At 41.2% G+C, this 19,034-nt stretch overlaps 3 protein-coding genes across 9 annotated transcripts; 2 read left to right on the forward strand and 1 right to left on the reverse strand.

Annotated features, from left to right (window-relative positions):
• Positions 1 to 5,056: 5,056 nt before the first annotated feature.
• On the forward strand, positions 5,057 to 6,250 carry CG18577 (uncharacterized protein). Its single transcript, NM_141787.4, has 2 exons — positions 5,057 to 5,330; positions 5,715 to 6,250. The coding sequence occupies exons 1-2, from the start codon at positions 5,071 to 5,073 to the stop codon at positions 5,797 to 5,799; spliced, it is 345 nt and encodes a 114-aa protein (NP_650044.1). The 5' UTR covers positions 5,057 to 5,070; the 3' UTR covers positions 5,800 to 6,250.
• A 306-nt stretch (positions 6,251 to 6,556) lies between these two features.
• cu (curled) lies at positions 6,557 to 17,598 on the forward strand. 6 transcript variants are annotated; one of them, NM_169374.2, is made up of 8 exons: positions 9,374 to 9,533; positions 13,530 to 13,796; positions 15,486 to 15,590; positions 15,871 to 16,103; positions 16,158 to 16,220; positions 16,325 to 16,446; positions 16,514 to 17,146; positions 17,212 to 17,598. In NM_169374.2, the coding sequence occupies exons 2-8, from the start codon at positions 13,717 to 13,719 to the stop codon at positions 17,419 to 17,421; spliced, it is 1,446 nt and encodes a 481-aa protein (NP_731539.2). In that variant the 5' UTR covers positions 9,374 to 9,533; positions 13,530 to 13,716; the 3' UTR covers positions 17,422 to 17,598. The 6 variants fall into 6 exon arrangements, with proteins under 6 accessions (NP_731540.2, NP_731539.2, NP_001097747.1 ...); NM_001104277.2 differs by lacking the exon at positions 15,486 to 15,590; NM_169375.2 differs by lacking the exons at positions 9,374 to 9,533; positions 13,530 to 13,796; positions 15,486 to 15,590 and adding an exon at positions 6,557 to 6,813.
• A 253-nt stretch (positions 17,599 to 17,851) lies between these two features.
• Positions 17,852 to 18,814, reverse strand: SdhC (Succinate dehydrogenase, subunit C). 2 transcript variants are annotated; one of them, NM_001275543.1, is made up of 2 exons: positions 18,763 to 18,814; positions 17,852 to 18,705 (listed from the first exon to the last, which is right to left on the reverse strand). In NM_001275543.1, coding segments are annotated over exons 1-2 (516 nt in total). In that variant the 5' UTR covers positions 18,765 to 18,814; the 3' UTR covers positions 17,852 to 18,191. The 2 variants fall into 2 exon arrangements, with proteins under 2 accessions (NP_001262472.1, NP_650047.3); NM_141790.3 differs by having other exon boundaries at positions 18,102 to 18,705.
• Positions 18,815 to 19,034: the final 220 nt, after the last annotated feature.

Genomic DNA, 19,034 nt, shown 5'->3' on the forward strand with positions numbered 1-19,034 from the left:
ACCCTCATTAGACACATACATACACACATATACAAGCATAGGTCTCGATGGTTCATTGGCTAAGTGTTATGTACTTAACGATGCAAGCTGTTGATTGGAATTATGCCCACACGCCGCCGATAACAAAAGGCCGATCAGGACGAGATGGCAATACATAATGGGAGACCATCAAAGCGCCAGAAAGTATGCAACAAATGGCGAGTCAGCAGAGTCAAAGAACAAAGGACTCGAATTCTGCACGAACTTTGAACATTTTCTATCTATTAAGCTGGAACTTTTTCACTACTCACATTAAATACTTACATTTAATTAATTTCACATGGATACGAAAGCGAATTTAATATGTTCAAAAAATATAGGAATTTTACGTGTATCAATGTATTAATTTTCAACAACCGATAATTAAATTTCGTTACCATGTCTGCTCTCAAAAGGTAGTTCGTTAACCTATTCCCTACCACTGTGTTGGCCACATTTGCTATGTGGCATTCAAACACATGCTCTACCCATGGAAAAACTTGTTGGCGAAATACATTAAAATTAAATATTAAACTTAAGTGCATCATAAACGCAAACAACGAACCCATCAAACAGTCGAGTGGGACAGCCATCGAGTGTGGGACTGTGATGGGTGTTGGGAATCTACCTGGGCACCAAGTGTCGACGCCTCAATTTTCATCACAGCCAAATAAGAGCACAGATGGAGTAAGAAATCCGAACCCAGACCAACAAGAAGAATGGCAGCCGAACGTAAGCCAACTGACAATATGTTAAACCGAAATGGTGGCATCGAGTGACGAGGTGGCATTGACTTGGATTAAGATGCACACCAAGGAAAAATTCGGAATGTCGCAGGAGCAGTGCACTGTGAAATGCAAGTGCCAACTATTCAATTGTAAATACACTTAAAGGTTCCCAAAGGAATGCAGCCGCTTTCAATTATCTTAGCCCTCTTTTAGGCACATTTAAATAACAGTTCGCTTGGTGCTATTCCTTAGCAATATCCACCAGCAATCGACCGGATTTTTTCAGTGTAGTCCCACTGCTACTGCCACTACTGCACTTGTCGATATCGACGTCAAAGTCTCGTAATGCCGCACTCGCACTTGTCAGCCTAAAAGATGACAGTGATGGCGATGTGTTATTCCTGCCACGGTGCGGTTGCGGGAGCGAGATGACGCGCTGCTCGGTTGCGAAGGGAGCGAAAGGACACGAGGTCCTGGCGGGTTAACACATATTACGGCCCTTGCGTATTGATGTCGATCAAACCGATATATGTGCATACAGTTGTGCCCGTCTGTGTGCGGCTGTACGACTAACCAACGCAATTGAGGTCATGTCCATGCGGCATTCATTGTCGACATCGGCGTTGGCGACGTATATGCCAAAGCATTAACTCGGCATTTGTTCCAAGCTGCTCTGAGGCAAGTCCGAGATGGGCATGGACGACATGGGCTAAGGGGTATGGGTTAAGGGGTAGTTGGTATTGGGTATCGGGTATGGGGTATCGGGTATTGGCGGGTGGACAGATAGCGCAAGTTCGGCCCGAGAGTTGCGACATATTGAAAATCATTGCACACACACTCGTACCCTCGCTTCGGTGGTTTGGAATGCCAAAAAAACAAAAAAAAAAACAAAAAAAAAACAAAAAAAAAAAAGAAGAAGGAAGCTGAAACAATGTATTGAAAGACAAACGGCATTGGCATCAATTTTTATTTGCCTGCACGGCCATGTGTGTGTCTGTGTTGGCCGGAGGAGAAACAATTTTTATTACATTGAAAATTTGCATAAAATATTTAAGCCAAATGGTCGGTCGATTGTACGGGTGGGAAAAGTGGGGAAAAAATCTTCTGAATCATTCCCACACTCTTAGGCCTGCGCAAGCTGATGGGATTTGGTGTCTGAAGACTTGACAGGCCTTTGGGGTAGTGAGTCCATACTCACCGAAAGTTGCGGTTTAAATATGTGAGATGGGCTATAATGGATATGCGTATTCCCAATTTAAAATGGGACAACAATACGCTCTGCAGAATCGATAGGGGTATATTCTTGGGACAGGATACGCACATCCTAGTACTAAAGAAAGCAATGACAAGAGTGTAGATAGAAATTTTTACTTTTTCGAATTCTAAAAATTGCTGTTTGCTGCTTATATAGTTATAATATGAAATTTATATAAAAAACTAAATGCACGACTGCGATAGCACTATACACTTAGCGAGATAAATATATGGAGAAAAAAAAAGAGAGAGAGAGTAGATTCCAAAGCTGCGGCAATATAGAAAAAACTTCAAGGATTCGCTGCACGTTCGCATCTTTAACGCCATATGTTGACTTTTGCTACAATTTTCCAACTAACCCACAAAGACTGGGGCACGGGGCTGGTGGTGGTTGTCTAGTTGGGGGGTTGGGTGTTGGGTCATATCCTTTATCTTATACGCTATTTTATGCCTGCACCACCCCATGCCATCTCATATGGCTGTTGTTGTTTCTCGCCTTTTTCGCCAATAGATTGTGCCACCACACTTTGGCATTTTATAACATAAACTTTCATTTGTTTTCTTTCGTTTTTCTTGCTGTTTTTATATATATATATCTATTTTTTTGTTTTTTTCGCCACATTTATGCTGCTTTTGCCGTTGTTGCTAGTGCTTGTAATGCGCTCATGTAGTTGGCCCTCCCCCTCGCCCCCTGCCTTTATATTCGGCTTGGGTCCCGCATGCTAAGCCCCCGAATACATAGAAACGAGTCTGATGTCTTGACATCTGTCTACCGGACCCACAGAACCCAAACCAACCGCTTTTCCTCCTCTGACAATCGTCCAAAAATGTAGATTTGCATGCACATCAGCATTGGGCATACATTTATCTCGCCCACTGTCTACAGTGCCGGCCGTCAGTTGTGGGCCCATAATTTGATGGCACGCGAAAAAAGAAGATTCTGTTTGAAGGCTGGGATTGCAAGATAAGGGGGGATAGTGTAAGAGAATATTTCACTTTAAATACGCTATGTTTTAGTAGATAACCTTAGAAAGCAACTAATATCGTTTAAAGCATTTGAAATGTTGTATTCAAGGCAAAAAAAACTATGAAAGCCATATATTTCTATTTTGTTTGTTTGCCTGTCTGTATTTAATATGCTTTAGTATATAGTTTATATAGTTTGCCAAGCTAACATTTCGATTAAATATATACCGGTTCTGAACTGAATTCGCATTGATTCCTCCTTAGCCGAGTGGAAAGTCGAATTGATTGATTCGAGTAAGTTCAACAGTTTATTTGCATATTTTGCAGAATTTTATTGCACAACGGTAAACAGAACTGAATTACTGCAAAAATATGCAAAATATTTAAATTGCCAAAATATCCCCTTGGCCGAGCATATATTGTACATAAATACAAGTGCACGCCGATGTCAAGGGTGGCCAATGGAGGATGGGCGTATGGCCCAAATGCAGAAGCCAAACAAATGTAAACTCTCTTTGTAGTTTATTGAAAATTTAATAAAGTGCAGCCAACAAACGAACGGACGGACAATGCGGGGAGCGGTAGATAAAATAGGGGAAATGCCAATGAATGCGGCGACTACATGGAATAAGAAATATCCAAATAAATATTTGCCTTTATTGCAATTCAATGTACTATCAAAGCATCAGCCCCAAATCAGGCAGCCAATGTTCGTATGTTTATTCCATAAAGGACTTTCAGCTCACGCCAGCTGCTCGGCATTTTCAGAATTTAAATGGAATTTAGAAAGTATTCCAGCTCGGCATCGTTGACAAGTCTCCGCCCAGGTATGCATGACACAAATCCGGCCGCAGGTGAGGCAAAAGCCAAGACTTGGACAACCTTGCTCAGGTCTGCAACTGTCGTCTGTCATCCGATTTTCCCGCACTTTTCCGATCAATGAATGCGGCTAGTAGGAAGATAGATAGTTGCAAATGTTTAATGGAAGTGGTTATGCTTGTATTCATTTTAAAACTAAATACCTATGTGGCATCATAAAAATGAACGTTTCTTTGATTAGCAAATATTTTAAGAAAGTGTAACAATGTTTTAACTATGTCAAAATGTATGGCTTTGTTTATCAATTTTTAAAATAGTTTTAGAGGCGAAACGTTAAGAATCAGAGAACAGGCAAATCAGCTTGGTTGTTGCAAAAACAAAATCGCAACAATATGGCAATAAACGAATTTCGCTTTTAACAATACACTGAACCTACGCCGATTTGTTGCCAAAAAATTCCCATCCATACAAACATCATGCAATTTTGGTGGCATACAGATACCCAAGGTCTAGCCAAGAGTTCCATGGATAAAATGGGCGTAGCAGGGGGGGAGGCTTAAATTGGGGTATGGCGCCTCCTAATTGGGAATGGGGGGCGGTCCAAAAATGTCCCTAGGTGTTGGCCACATGGGAGCCGGACGAACGCATCTATTTGTATTTTGTTACAGGACATGCTCGCAATGGGCATATCCTTTACTCGCCCAAAGAGGCTGGCTATTGGGCTGTTGGACATCAGACAGAGACTTTTATTGAAAATGTTCAATGGCCAAAAATTCATAACTGCAGAAAGTACACGGAGAGAAATTTAGACAATTTTTACATTATTATCATGTCCACTATTGTATAACTTTAGATGAAATAATTGCATGATTAAAAGTGCAAAAAATTTCAAAGTGAAACAGAATAGAATAGAATATTATGGAAAATAAAATGAAGTGGCTCTTTTTCAGTGCATTGCATTTGGATTTTCATTTCGAAATCAAAACTGCCGAATCCTGTCCCTCGGGCAGGAAACTAGGCTCCGTCTGCTTTCATGGCAAAGGAAATTATTCTGGTTTTTGCGAAATGTTCTGTAATACTAAATGCGGTGCTAATTCAGCTGCAATCTGCAATCTGCTGCACTGCTTCAGTTTTAGTCTTTTTGTCTCCCATATCCGGCACTTGGTTAGTGACGACGGCATATCACTAAATCGCTTCGATTGCCAACTGGGAATCTTATCAATTGGCCGGCCAAGTGGCCGTTGGCGTTTGTCAAAGGGGCTCCGCAAAGTCAGTCAGTGTCAAAATGTCGTCGTGGGTTGTCTCCACCACCGAGCTGCGCGATTGTGGTACCAAAGGCTCCAAAGCCTCATCCACCTCGTCGCGGCACACGCGTCTGATCCTGCTGGTGTGGCAGAATCTCGCCGAGAAGTGCCACAAATTCGGAAGTTTTCTCCGGCGTGAAACGAATAAACCGCTGCCCAAAGAACTGAGGCGATCGTTACGTCTTAACAAATCGGCCCGCCGGAAAGGCTATCGGAGTTGCGAGAGCGAAGCAGAAAAACGGTACGCCTTATGAACATATAGTATAATCAAGTGGTCTAGATAAGCCCATTGTTATTGTTTATGCCAAGGTTTGCCAACACCAGCTAGATTGGGCCTTCTAAGCTGAAACATATTCAATTTAAGTTTTTTAATTGGAAATGCCAGTTTCTTTAGCAATGAATTAGGAAATAAAACTCTAGCATATGAACCATTTTTATAAATTAAACGTTTCGATTTCAGTTTGAAATGAGAATGTGTTATTTAAGCAGACAATTTAAACGAATCACCATGAGCCTACAAAAAGTTAATGCAAACTGTTAGTGCTTTAATTTAGATACAATGTATGAGATAATCTAAGTACTTAACGTGATATAAGCAAAATTGTTGAAAATTTTCCACTTTCAGGCTGATGACAGAGCGTTTAAACGAACCCATCAACATCTCCATTCGCATGGGACCTGCCTATGACTATAGGCCATCGAATTTCTGATCGTTCGGGATTATTATATAAGGATAAAGTTCTTCGAATTTCTTAGCTCTGCTAACTGCTAACTTAGCTTAAGATGTAATGTTACTGCTAAGTTGCCAATGTAAACTGTTATTAAAAGTTTTTACGCAGCCTTACACGAATGTCGTAAGCTCTGCGACAGCTGATGAAATCAAAGAGCTTTACAAGCAACGAAAGCTCTGGTTCGCTCTTAACGACACACATGAGTTCTCTTAAGCTCTGCTCTTACTACGCCCACTCAAAAGTTTATTGCCACAACAAGTGGACGTGACTTTGTGCATCACAAACAGAGTATATTAGCTTTTTTAAAAAGTATAAGTTACATGTAATTATAAAAATTGGTTTTGCTAAGCACTACAAACTTACCGCATTAATTTTTGCATATAATGCATATAATAAAAAAAAAAACAAAATAAACATTTTAAAACACAAATATATGTTATGTTTGATTCTATTATATTTGAACAGATTTTTATGCACATATTTTTTATTTTAAATTAGGTCTTTATTTTAGTGTTAGAAAAGGGCATACGGTCGTCGGTGCAGGATTGCAAACAACTCTCATTTCAGTTGGCTTTTACTTTCTTCCGCCGTCCACCAATACTAATACTAATTCGCGCCAACTGCAATCTCGCTCTCTCTCTTACCTTCCCAATTTCTCTTCTCCTACGTCACAGAAAGCGTTATCTTCCAAGTTTTTTTTCGTGGTGCCCGCTTAGTGTGGAAAACGTGTTCGACGCGGAAATGACATTGATAGTGAAATTTTAACCAAATTTTCGGCATCTGTTTTTTTTCCAAATTTTCGACAAACCAACCAAACCATTTACGAAAGTCTCAAAATTCGATTTGATGAAAGTGAACTTTGATTTACGGCACGTACAAAATAGTTTTCATCAAGTTAAATTAATTTAAACAAACGGCTGAGTGCAAAATGAAGCTAATTTCCACAGTTGTTTACCTGCTGGTGGCATTCTACAAATTCGCCAAGAAACTCTTGTAAGTGGCCCCAATTACCTAATATTAGTTTTAGACTTTTGATTTTTGGGTGTGCCGGGCCTTGCCATTTTTTGCCCTTTTTCCTCCCTCGAAAATCTTGAAGATTATTGATATAACAACAGGGAAAATATTTCGTTGTTTGTTGCTGCTTTTCATAAACTAAGTTTCCTTTGTAAAGCTTTTGCGTCTGACTCTTTGTTTGCTGTTTTCCTTCAGTTTCTTCTTTATTGTTTATGTGGTTTGTTTTCGGACCTGCAGTTTATTACACAAAAATACAAATTTTGCTCCAATCTGCTGACTAGTGCGAGCGGGAACGAGACAGCCGCTCTTTGTGTGCTCTTCTTGCTCGCTCTCTCAAACCCCACCACACCTCCCCACACCACAAAAATACCCCAAAGAAGCGCCACGTTTTTGTTTGGGTTTGAGGTCGCTAGGAAATTTGATGTGCTTTGTTCCATGTGGAGATTGTAATTCACCCAAGTGCCTGTGTGTGTATGTATGACTTTAGTTGGCAAAGAAATGGGTTTTTAATTACTATAACTGTCCTTTTGTGTGGGTGTTTTTTGGTGAGCTCTTCAGCTGAAAAGGGCGTTGTACACATTTGTAATTCACAACGAGCACATAAGATCTTTTCTGATTAAAGTGAACATCCCTTGTTGCAGGAAACCGTAATTTCATTACAATTGACCGCAATATCCCGTCTACGAAATATTCCACTTGTTGAGCGCATTCGTTACTGACTGGGAAATTTTGTGAAAGCAAATTATAGGTCCTTTTCAGTTGTTACAAGTATCAATTATATATCGATTTGCCTGTGCTTATTTGTAAGTTAACATTATTTCAATCGATCAATAAACTCATTTATTAACCAATCAGCTTTAATGTTCAAACAAGAGGTATTATCTGCCATTTGATCTATCTCCTCGAATGTATGAAATGAGATAAGTTTATTGGGCACTAACTATCTTATCTTTTTATCCATAATTATCATATGTATGAATGTAATAATGTATATACCTTGTATCGGACTAATAACTAACGAAAACCCGACACAGCTGGTATGACTCAGTAATAGATTTTATACTTACTGATGTTCATATAATTCGTTAAAAACTTGAGATAAGATTATTTACTGTGAATTATAGAAAACAGTTCAAATTCCAAAATATTTACTAAGTATTAGGTATTTATGATTTGCATTCGTAAATAGGTGGTATGCATTCAAATAATGTGAACGGCACGCGTTTGTCAATTCCATTGGCCAATTGATAAGGTGCGAATATAAGACCACCAGATGCATGCATGACAACAAACAAACCTCCTTTATTAGAATCACATAGTATAGAAGATAAACTAAAAAGTGAACTTTATACCGAAGGCCGCGGTTGGTCCACTGAAAATCCTTATCTAATCTCAGCGGCTAGACCACTGGCTGCGCGTAATAAAGTGCTAAATACACTCATACACTCCATATATGATGGAACTAAATAGTTGTATTCCCCACCTAATCAGCGAACGGACTCACACTCACCAGTGACCTTGACAGGCCAACTGGGAGCGTAGGATTTGCGAGAACTACGCAAAAGCAACCGCCCCAAACTAAATGAAACCAACAAGATCCGGGCTACGTCACTTTTGGTTGCATTCCCCGTTCTAATCGATAGGTTGTAAATCACATTCGGTTTGAAAGTTTTATAACTGACCCGCACGAGGGAATTATGCTCGGCGAAAAATTTTCAAGTGGTTCGCTACCTTATACAATAAATATGTCCGATAAGATATGCCCACGAAAGCAGACACCAGACCAGACACGATCCTCATGTCATTGGCATTGTTATCAGCGCAAATTACAAATTGATCAGAATTGACCCACTCAGGTCCAACAAAGTAAGTGGGCACTCCAAGTGAGTCATTTAATCGACGTCTTTGGGTCTTTGTTTTTAAGGGTGAAGCAATTGAGAATTACCTTTTTGATGTGCTAAAGATTACAGACCTGTAAAGATCCATTTAAACTTCTAACATAAAAATACATATGAACTCCAAAAGATAAAATTAACGGTCACAATACAGCGATTTTCTATAAAATATCATTTTTACTCACCTTAAACAAACAAAAAGTATACATGGATACATTTTTAAAAGAAATAAGCTGAAATACGTCGAAAATTTTATGAACCGCATTAAACTATCAGCTACCTTAAAATCCAGAAGCTATTACCCGGCTTCAATATTTTGCATCACTCATACGCAGGGTGTGCCCATTAGAATGAAAAACAAATTCACACTAGCGTTACAAACCCTGAGAGCGTGAGCCATTGAACTTATTACGATAATGAGTTCGAGAGCAAGAATCCAAGAGAGCGAGAGGGGTCCTCTCGCCGGTCGATGGTGCAATAGTGTTGGTGTACCGATGGTGTAATGATGGTGTGCTGGTGGTGTACCGATGGTATGGCTGCCTGAGTCGGCCAGACAAACAGAGAGGTCTCTTGGCATTATCCTTATCAGCTTCAGCTGCCGGGCGATGAGAGCGTTGGTATAAATGTCGCAAGGCACGTACCATCGCGTTTAGTTCTTTTCAGCTCGCCAGAGCATTTGAACCGCCTGTCAATCTGGATTAGACGCCACCTCGGTTCGCGTAAAAGCTCGGCGGACACTTTGGTTCCTCATCGATCGCCATCTAACCATGTGTGGTAGTGCTCTGTAGTGCAGGCTGCAAAATGGTGAGTTTGGGATGCAGGACATAGTCAGTTTGCTGCACTGAACCACTTGCAAAGTGCCCGGAAAAGCGGTCCAAGTTTCATTTCGCCTCCAGATGGAATCAGCTTTTGCCGGAGTAGAACCAGTTTTTTCCAAGCCAGTGGGGTTGCGATACTCACATGTACATATACCACATGTACTGCGAGTATGTGTCCCAATCTGTCGCTATGCTGTTGTATAACAAAAATAATCGCGTACTCTTTTTGTCTATACCCTGTACAAATGACGAGACTAAAGGAATATGCTAATGTGCGGTACAGAAATGGAAGTGTTTAGATAAGAGTTTCCGAAAGGTGTGATAAGAAACATTTTAAATATATATATATATCAGTTGAGTAAGCATCGAGAGATAGCAAAGCTTGCGTATTTACGATCGTCATATTTTGTAACATCTGGAACAAGTACAGGTCATCTGATAGTCGAGCATCCCAGCTGGTCGTGTGTATCATTTGCTGATAAGGTTATCACATCCCTGGCGTTTTTCCCTTTTTATTCGTTTTTGGTTTGCTCTGAGATTAGTCAATATCAAATGAACAATCGATGACCCGATCGGTCAGCGGTAGCAGGTGTCTTGCTACAATATAGTCAGCTGAATTAACAAAAACTTACATAGTTTCGCACCACGAATGCCACCTATCACTCCCACGAGGAAAAGGCCTGTCATAAATTGAGCAGACCTGTTGCCAAGTTCATGTGGCATTTTGGCCGAATCCCCAGGTTCATATGTATGTACATATAGCAGTATAAATAAAATCTCAATGTCGGCCGCTGCTCTTGTTGATTTCGTTCGACTTTCCGCAGTGCATTGCCAGAAAAAATTGAGATCCGTTTAAATCTGTTTGTAGAGCAGTCACACCTGCGGAAGGGGAAGAGATTATTATATTTAATTAGTGCTACATCGAAAGGTGACTCGAGGTTTATAGGTATGTATAGCTAAAAAAATATAGTACATCAACATCAAAGTAGATCAAGTTCAATAGCAGCTGAGCAAACAAAGAACTAGGGAAACTTTTGTTAAATAGGAAAATACAAGTGCTTTGATTAATATTTAAATATAAATATTATTTACCTTTTATTTTTCCTAATAGTTTGATATCTAATAGAATTTCTGTTGACTTATCTACGAATTTTTATGTTCTAAAATCCTCAACAATTATATATATGTATATAATGTTTCTTATGTCTAACAAACTTTTCATAATGTAAAACATATGTCAAATTAAAATTCTTGCCTACTCTTAGGCTGATTTTAAAGAACTTTTTAAAACATGATAATAATAAATAAAATACTTAATTTATGATATTATATATTCGACTGCCAAAAAGCGCTATAACTTAAAATTAATATAGTTAATTATATAAAATTCACTAATATTTGCAATTGACTTCAAAAGATTTAAGAGATAAATAGATACCATAACTTGTCGTATTGCGGAAATGAATGGAAGTCGTTGTTTTCATTCAATTGGCTTTTAGTTTATTAGCCAAATGAATTGCAATCAAATTGCTCTTGAATTAATGCAAATCATGAAAGTGCATAATAATTTATTAGCTACAAATTAGCATTGGAGGCTCTTGCCTTTCCTCTCTTTCGGTTTCGATTGCAATTGAGGAGGAGGGAACAAACTGAGGCGTAAAATTAATTATGTTTGTGTGGAAGTCGATTGTCAGGCAGCTGACATAGAGCGTAATTAATCAATCGCAGCTGATTGAAAAGTGTTCTTTATTTACCTGTAATTGATTGAGTCTATAGAATACGGAATTCCTGTGTGGCATTTTCACCAAGAAACCAAAAAACACGTTGACAATTGATTAGAAATTATTGTTCAAGCTCAAGACTAAGTACTTCCTTTAATTATCATGTTTTGTAAACACAATTTTTGAGATATATTGCAATTATTTCAAACTCGTAACCTTAAGCAGCAGAAAGTTCGAGTGGAGTCTTGATTGTTATGATTTCGAAGTAATAACAACGCTTGTTGTTCTGATACCGATGCTGATTCTGATTCTGAATCATCGGGTCAAGTTTAAAGTCACGTCAAGATGAAAGTATTATTGGGCATTGAGCTGCTGCTGCTGACTGACTTTTGGACAATCGAAATCAAATCTCTATTTTGCTAATAACAAATTTGACATTTTGGAAAGTAATCAAACAAAATGTGGTTTGCCTTTAAACGAAACCGAACGAGAGCGGCAATTTCAATTTCATGCCGTTTATTAAACCTATGTCTGAATGACTGAATACCTGAACAGCGGCAATCTGTCTGCTCTTTTAATGAGAAACTACAGAGAGAGCGATCCGATCAGGGAACTGAGCAACTGGCAGTTGGCACTTGATTGCCTCGATCTCGACTAGAGTCGGCCAGAAGATATAAATAAGGAAAGGCAACGCACGCGCGTATTAATTGTTGGCTGTTCTAAACGGCCAGAAGTGCATCGCATATTACGCATACGCAGCGTGGCCAGTGATAAGTGACTAAAACTGGCTCAAAGGTAGCAGTTAAAAGTGACAATGGATCAAAAAACAACGGGACTACGCGAAAACTATGGCCATCGACGTCAGCCCGCCTTGGGCAAGGCCATGCCAGTGACAGCTCTTTTGCTGAATTTGGAGTCAAATCCTTTGGATTACAGTAGGAATGACATTGGAGCTGAGCTCCTCGAAGATGATGACAAGCCACCGCAATTGTTTAGCGTTACGGATGAGCCACCCTCGCCCAACGAAGAGGATTACAAGCCACCCAATCACCATGAGGATGATGGAAAACTGGCTGGTGAACGGCACAGGGAGATACCCTGTTCGAATTGCCTGAAAACGGCACCTGGCCATCTGATCGATCGCCAGTCGGCCATCAATGAGATGTGCCAGCGCCTGTGTGGTCCCGAATGCAGACGTCCACAAGGTCTCACATTGGATGGTGTGCGTCAGGATTTCCTCAGGCAGTACGAAATCGCGGAAGCTGTGGCCAAGACCTCGGCCATGACCTCCACCGTTCAGATGAAACAGCGCCTGGCGGCGCGAAAACTGGAATTCGAAAAGGAAATGGAAATGGACGAACAGCTGGGCGTGGCCAGCCCCCGTAACGATATCAATCTCGGCCAGAGCAGTACCGTCGCTGCAACTGGAATGGGAGAGTTTGAGTTCGAGCCGCCTCGCGATTTGCTCTTGTATCTGGTGAGGTGAGATACTTGTTTCTTACAGGGGCCATGCCATATATACCAGATACCATAACCATAGGCTGTAGCGCGGCTGTCGCGCTTATAAATCAAGTTCATGGCTGGCAGCGTGTCAAGTGTTCTTAGCCATTGGCCAGGCCTCAAAGCCACTTAGCGGCAATCAACAATAACGACAAAAACAACAACGACAACAACAACAACAGCACCAACAAGCGATCCCCGAGAGCAACAAAAACTAACCTTGCACAATTTGCGCGAAAGTGATCATGACAAAACTGACAGTATAAAAACTGAGAGTATATAGGTAGTCAAGTATATATGTATGTAGCTGTGTCCCAGGAAAGGCGGAAAAACGACAGATTCAATAAAAATATATAGTCTAGCAGCGGCACTATCAGAATATTTGTGATCAACTTATTTATTGCAATTCTAATGAGTTAGTTCCTAGTACCAATCATGGGCTATCCATGGGCTTTAGTATCGATATTATTGGCTTATCTAACGCAAAGCTGAAAACTTAATGCCTTTCCATTAAGTGATAAGTCATGAGTGACAACTAAATTGCCATTATATCAGTGTAAATGAACTAAAAAGATTTTATCAATGAACGCAATAATTGCGTTTGGGTCACGAAAGTGTTTCGGCACGTGCCTAATTTGATTAAATCAAGTTCAAAATTCCGCAACGAGATTGGTAGGCATTTTGCAAGTGACGTTCAGCGAAGAGAATGCAAATTTAATTATTTACTAAACATTAACCTCGTAATCATTCTACCTTTCTAGGAAACACAGATGGGGCCGCGTCTCTTTGACATTGCCATACTGACACTAAATATAAAACATTTCAAGTTATCCTAATATCTAAACAAGAAACCAAGAATCCCAGTTCAAAAGTCAGCAGCCGAAAGATAGCAAACTGAAAGTGATATTCGAGTTGGGACAAGCGTTAAGTTTGCACAAAAAGTTCAAAATGGAGTTTCTAATGAAAACGTCGCGTTTGATCGTCACATCGAAGACGTTCGCAAGACGTGTGGCCGTTCCGATTCCCAGGTAACGAAATCGAAATAGAAATTGAAATTGAAATCTTCTCCACGGTATACGCTGAAAATCGGCTACAGATACAACAGATATAGGTACTATATAGCTTGGGCGGACAGCTCATTAGGCATGTAACTGCGTTGCTGTATAAATTGTGCAGATACAATTGTATCTTTTGTCTGCGCAATTTGCATTTGAGAACATTTGGGATTCTGCTTAGGCATACAACAGCGCCATTGATTATCTAAGGATGCTGGCTGCTATTTTCTCCACTTTTTTTGCATGCAGGCATACATACATACAGCACTTTTGTTTTCATTAACTGATAGCCATAAATATTTAACAAGCCAGCCAGCTAGCCAGCGAAACAGACAGCCAGTCGGTCCGACGTACTTATAGAATCGTTCTTTTGTTTAGCATTTTGGCGCGGGAGCTCTCCACACGTGAGCCGAACCGTATTGATCTCGTTCTGGGGGTATCTGTATCGGTATCGGTATCTGTATCTTGCAGATACATCTCGTATGCGAAATACCCGTTTGTGCGTGCTCTCCTCGCGATCTTTTCGCTGCCTCCAGCGCGAATGATCTCTCTAATAAAACCCCGCACTTCAGTTGGCATTCAGTTTCGCCAAAGTCGCTTGCAAGCGCACCTCGTTCCGGCTCCCCCAAAGATCGCTAAAGTCACCACCTCACATATCCCACATAAGTTAAAAAAAAAATAACATTCGAAATCCAAAACATCCAAATCCTTTGATCCTGCCGCAGACATGGAGCCAGCCGTTCCCATTAAGCGAGCCAACAAGGCGCCCTGCAAAAACGATCGCAAGGCCTATCTGCAAAAAGTGATGCTGACCAGGTGAGATGGGCTGCGATCCGAGATGTGAGATGTGAGATGTGGGATGGGGGGACAACTGATCCACCGGCGGCGGGTGATTGATTGCGGTGACATGCCGAAGCCCGTAAGCCCCAAATCCAGTCGCCATTCGCCATTCAATCCCAATCCCCGGCGGGAACTGGTTTCGATTCTCTCGCGGAGCGTTGGAAACCAGACGAACAGCTGCGAAGCTATTGACCGAGCGACATTTTCGCCTTTGTTTTTGTTTCGCGGGATTATCGTCGCGTGGGCGTTCCAGATTCTCCCACCCCTTACCCCCGCTACACCATCTAATACCCCGCTCTAATGTCCGGTAATCTTCTTAGAATCGGAGCATATGTGCTAATTGCCGTAAGCTTAGGCACACGAAAACCAGAAACGTTCTATCCAGCAATATGAAAACTATGTTTTAGCTGTGAGCTACGCAGATTAGTGTGATTGAGTCCAGCTTCAGGAAGTCAGATTCATTTGGTAAAGGAATCAATGATCAATGAAAGTGAAATCATGCATTCCATCCATAACTAAAAGATAGTTTTTTGCTATGAGCTACCTAGCAACAATGATTGAAAAGAATAGAAAATATATCTTTAGTTGAGAAAGAGTTTTTGAGAATGGTTTTAAGCTTGCTAGTTGATTGTGACAGATTGAATAATTGAGCACTTTATCAATAACTCCTTGTTCCAATTCCCCATTTTCGAAATTATTCACTTTTGTGTTTTTTTTTTGTGTTCTTTAAATTGATCAAATCTGATTGAAAAACCTAACAATTCTTAATATTTTTCTTCCCTGCACACAAAACACTTACTCCATTCAAATAACTCCTTGCAGCAAAGTGAAAATGGGACAATTTTATACGAGTCAGCGTCATAGTCATAGTCTATTCATTTTCAGCATAATACTGAGAAAAATTCTATATAGAAAACCCAATGCTTTGTGAGTACCAGAAAATGTGAAATAATATGTATTTAATTGATGTTGTTTATTTGGTGTTTATTCGCTGAAAGTTGTTTGTTTGTTGCGAGAAGCTTTTATCAATTTGTTTTTGATTGAAATGCTAAAAGAAAACACATTTAAAGACTTACTCAATCTTTGTGTTTTGAAATAGCAAAATATAATCGAATAGTGAGTGCTAAACACGTTCGCTTAGTCGAGTTTTTATATAGTTAATTGTTCAACGGCTGTAAACTAATTGAGTCACCTAATCCTATTCCAGAATGGGTTCATTTAACTCGGCCCCAAAGATCAACAATGTGGACTCCCAGGACGATGGCCTGGTACTGCCCTCCGGTCTAAGCACCCCGGCTCTCCTCCAGCATGTCCAGCAACTGCGTGGCGGTGGCATCGAGCAGCCATCGCTGCTCACCCGCGGCTTCCTAAAACCGCTGCTGGCGGACGAGGATGTAGCCGACGGACTGCGATGCCTCAAGCTGAATTCCGTGTCGAGGGGTAGGATTGCATCCTTGTCTTATCCGAGGGCTATATTCTAATCTATTTGTGCAGTTTGCAGTGCGCCAGTCGAGGGTGATGACATTCGATTGCTGCAGTGGAACATCCTATCACAAAGTATGTCCCTAAAAATATTTATATGCTTATATATGTTTAAAGAATTTGCATTATTATACCTTAACTCTATCCCATTTAACTTGATTTCTTCATCTGAAACCCAGCTCTCGGGCAGCACAACGATGGATTTGTGCGCTGTCCCGAGGAGGCTCTCACCTGGGAGCACCGCAAGTACCTGATTGTCCAGGAGATTCTGCAGAACCAGCCCGATGTGATTTGTCTGCAAGTATGTTCACATCAGCCCACCCAACATTTTCAAGACAGTCACACTTAAATGTGATATATTCAATTAGGAGGTAGACCACTTCAAGTTCCTGCAGACCGTGTTGGGTAGCCAGAACTACGCAGGCATCTTCTTCCCGAAACCGGATTCCCCGTGCCTGTACATCGAGCAGAACAATGGACCCGATGGCTGTGCCATCTTCTACAAGAGGGACAAACTGCAGCTGCAGGGATACGACACGAGGATCCTGGAAGTGTGGCGGGTGCAGAGCAACCAGGTGGCCATCGCGGCCCGGCTGCGTATGCGATCCAGTGGTCGGGAATTCTGTGTGGCCACCACCCACTTAAAGGCCCGCCATGGCGCCCTTTTGGCGAAATTACGGAACGAACAGGGACGTGATCTCATTAGGTTTGTGAAGCAGTTTGCCGGAGATACGCCGCTGCTGCTCTGCGGCGATTTCAATGCCGAACCGGTGGAGCCCATCTATGCCACGATCTTGGGATGTGATCTCCTCCGCTTGGGCAGCGCCTATGCCGACGTGAAGCTAGACCGCGAGGAGATACTACATCCCAACGCGGATGTCGGTGAGTTCGTCGCGAAATCGATGAAACGCGAGCCACCCTACACCACCTGGAAAATTCGCGAAGAGGGCGAGGAATGTCACACCATCGACTACGTCTTTTACACACCCGATCGCCTCAAGGTGGGATTTCTGAAATAGTTGCAAGCGGTTACAATTTATTTAACAATATTTATGTCCAATTTCAGATCAAAAACTGTCTAGACTTTCCGGCCGGAGAGCAAATTGGCAAGAATCGCACACCCAGCTTCCAATATCCATCGGATCACTTTTCCCTGGTGTGTGACTTTGAGCTACTGCCTCCGACGGAAAACGGAAAGGAAAGCGGCAGCGGAAGTGGGAGCGATGGTGAAAATGAAACGGAAGTGGAGGGCAGCAAGCATGGATCCATTCAATAGAAAGCTTCAGATTCATAATTTGCCGAAAAAGAAGTTTCAATAACATTACATCGATTGTGATATTAGTTGTTAGATACATATTAGCCTCATACACAACCGTTGCACTACAGTTTGCAGCTTTTACAAATGATAATCCAAAATTCACAATAAATAAATTACAACGTATGGAAGAAAGTTAACTGAACTGCATTTTCTATCCATATAACAATGACCTCTTAAAAATCAAAATTAAGGATATACATATTTTATATAGATTCTGTACATGAACTGAATCCCCCATCTAATAAAAAGATTCTTCAGTTCCGAAGTAAAAGGATCTTTAGAAGACTTTTCTATAGTTAGGGAAGCCAAAGAGCTACTCTTAAATAAATACATTTTCGGAGCCCTTTTGCATTTGGTTTTAATTTTTCATGTAAATTTAAGCCTATAAAAAGTATTCCCTACTTTTGGGCGCATGTAAGTAATATTCTGCTATCGGAAATCGCTTGTTCGGGGCGTATACTTGATTTCGCTGTCAATGGACCGCAAGATGTCTATTTAACCGGCCTCCACACTGAATTCACTCTACAAATCACCGAAATCGTTAAAAACACGCACACCGTGCAAATTGCAGCGCACAACAAACGTATGCAGCACGCCCAAAGCAACAAAATGGATTGCGTAACACAACAAACACCTTTATAAATATACACACTACATGTATTTAGTATATAACAATTTTCACACAGTGTTCGCACTAAAATGTAATAGGTTTAGCTGGGGTCTTGGACTTAGAGCAGGGCCAAGATAGCGGATAGCACGAAAGAGGTGGCGACCATTGCGTAACCGGTGGAGTAAACCTCCTTGATCTTCAGGAACCGTCCGGTGTCCCAGAGGAGATGCCTAATACCATTGGCGGTGTGATAGCCAGCCGGATAGGCGATGATAAACTTGAGGGCGGTCAGAGTGGCGCCACTCAGCTGGAGGCCCTCCACCATGGTCACATAGTGGCTAATGTCGTGGGACGAGATCAGAGCGCCCAATCCCAGACCCCAAACACCCACACCCAGGGCCAATCCTGTGCCGCGGTGACAGATCGAGAGCATGGAGGTCAGCTGCGGTTGGTAGATGGTCAGATGGGGCGACAGCTCCCTGCCCAAGCGCTCGTTCTTCTCGAAGAACGACTCGTCCTTCTGGGTTTCGGCCACGGAAACCACCTTCATCGATACCGGGCGGCTGGCAGCGGCCATCTGGAGGCCCTGGCGCAGCGCCGGAGAGCGGATCAAAGAACTGGAGAGTGCATACCTGCAAAAAGCAGTCACAAATCAGGGTTTTTGCAGTGCCATCACAGAAATTACGTACATTTCCCTGTTTTTCACTCGAACTTGTATTGATGGGACCGTACACTGACTGCGCGATATTACCGCAAACAGGGATGCCACTACGTTGGTAAAAAACAAATAAGTCTCGAAAGTATTGATTTTATATCAACTGTAAAACATTGTTATTACTTTATATGATTAATTCTGTTCCCACTTTTATATTATTCCAATTGAGAATATTACACATATTTATCTTTTTTACTGAAACAGTCTCAAATTATTAAAAGTTAGAATGGCCATAAATATACGTAA

The sequence above is a fragment of the Drosophila melanogaster genome, chromosome 3R (assembly GCF_000001215.4).
Source record: "Drosophila melanogaster chromosome 3R".
Taxonomy (NCBI): domain Eukaryota; kingdom Metazoa; phylum Arthropoda; class Insecta; order Diptera; family Drosophilidae; genus Drosophila; species Drosophila melanogaster.

Excerpts from the sequence above, each read along its gene's own strand:
- cu (NM_001104276.2), top strand. The coding sequence starts at position 12,083 with ATGGATCAAAAAACAACGGGACTACGCGAAAACTATGGCCATCGACGT. Across the intron at positions 16,104-16,157 it reads GCTGAATTCCGTGTCGAGGG|TTTGCAGTGCGCCAGTCGAG; the intron begins GTAGGATTGCAT and ends CTATTTGTGCAG. Across the intron at positions 17,147-17,211 it reads ACACACCCGATCGCCTCAAG|ATCAAAAACTGTCTAGACTT; the intron begins GTGGGATTTCTG and ends GTCCAATTTCAG.
- CG18577 (NM_141787.4), top strand. The coding sequence starts at position 5,071 with ATGTCGTCGTGGGTTGTCTCCACCACCGAGCTGCGCGATTGTGGTACC. Across the intron at positions 5,331-5,714 it reads GAGAGCGAAGCAGAAAAACG|GCTGATGACAGAGCGTTTAA; the intron begins GTACGCCTTATG and ends TTCCACTTTCAG.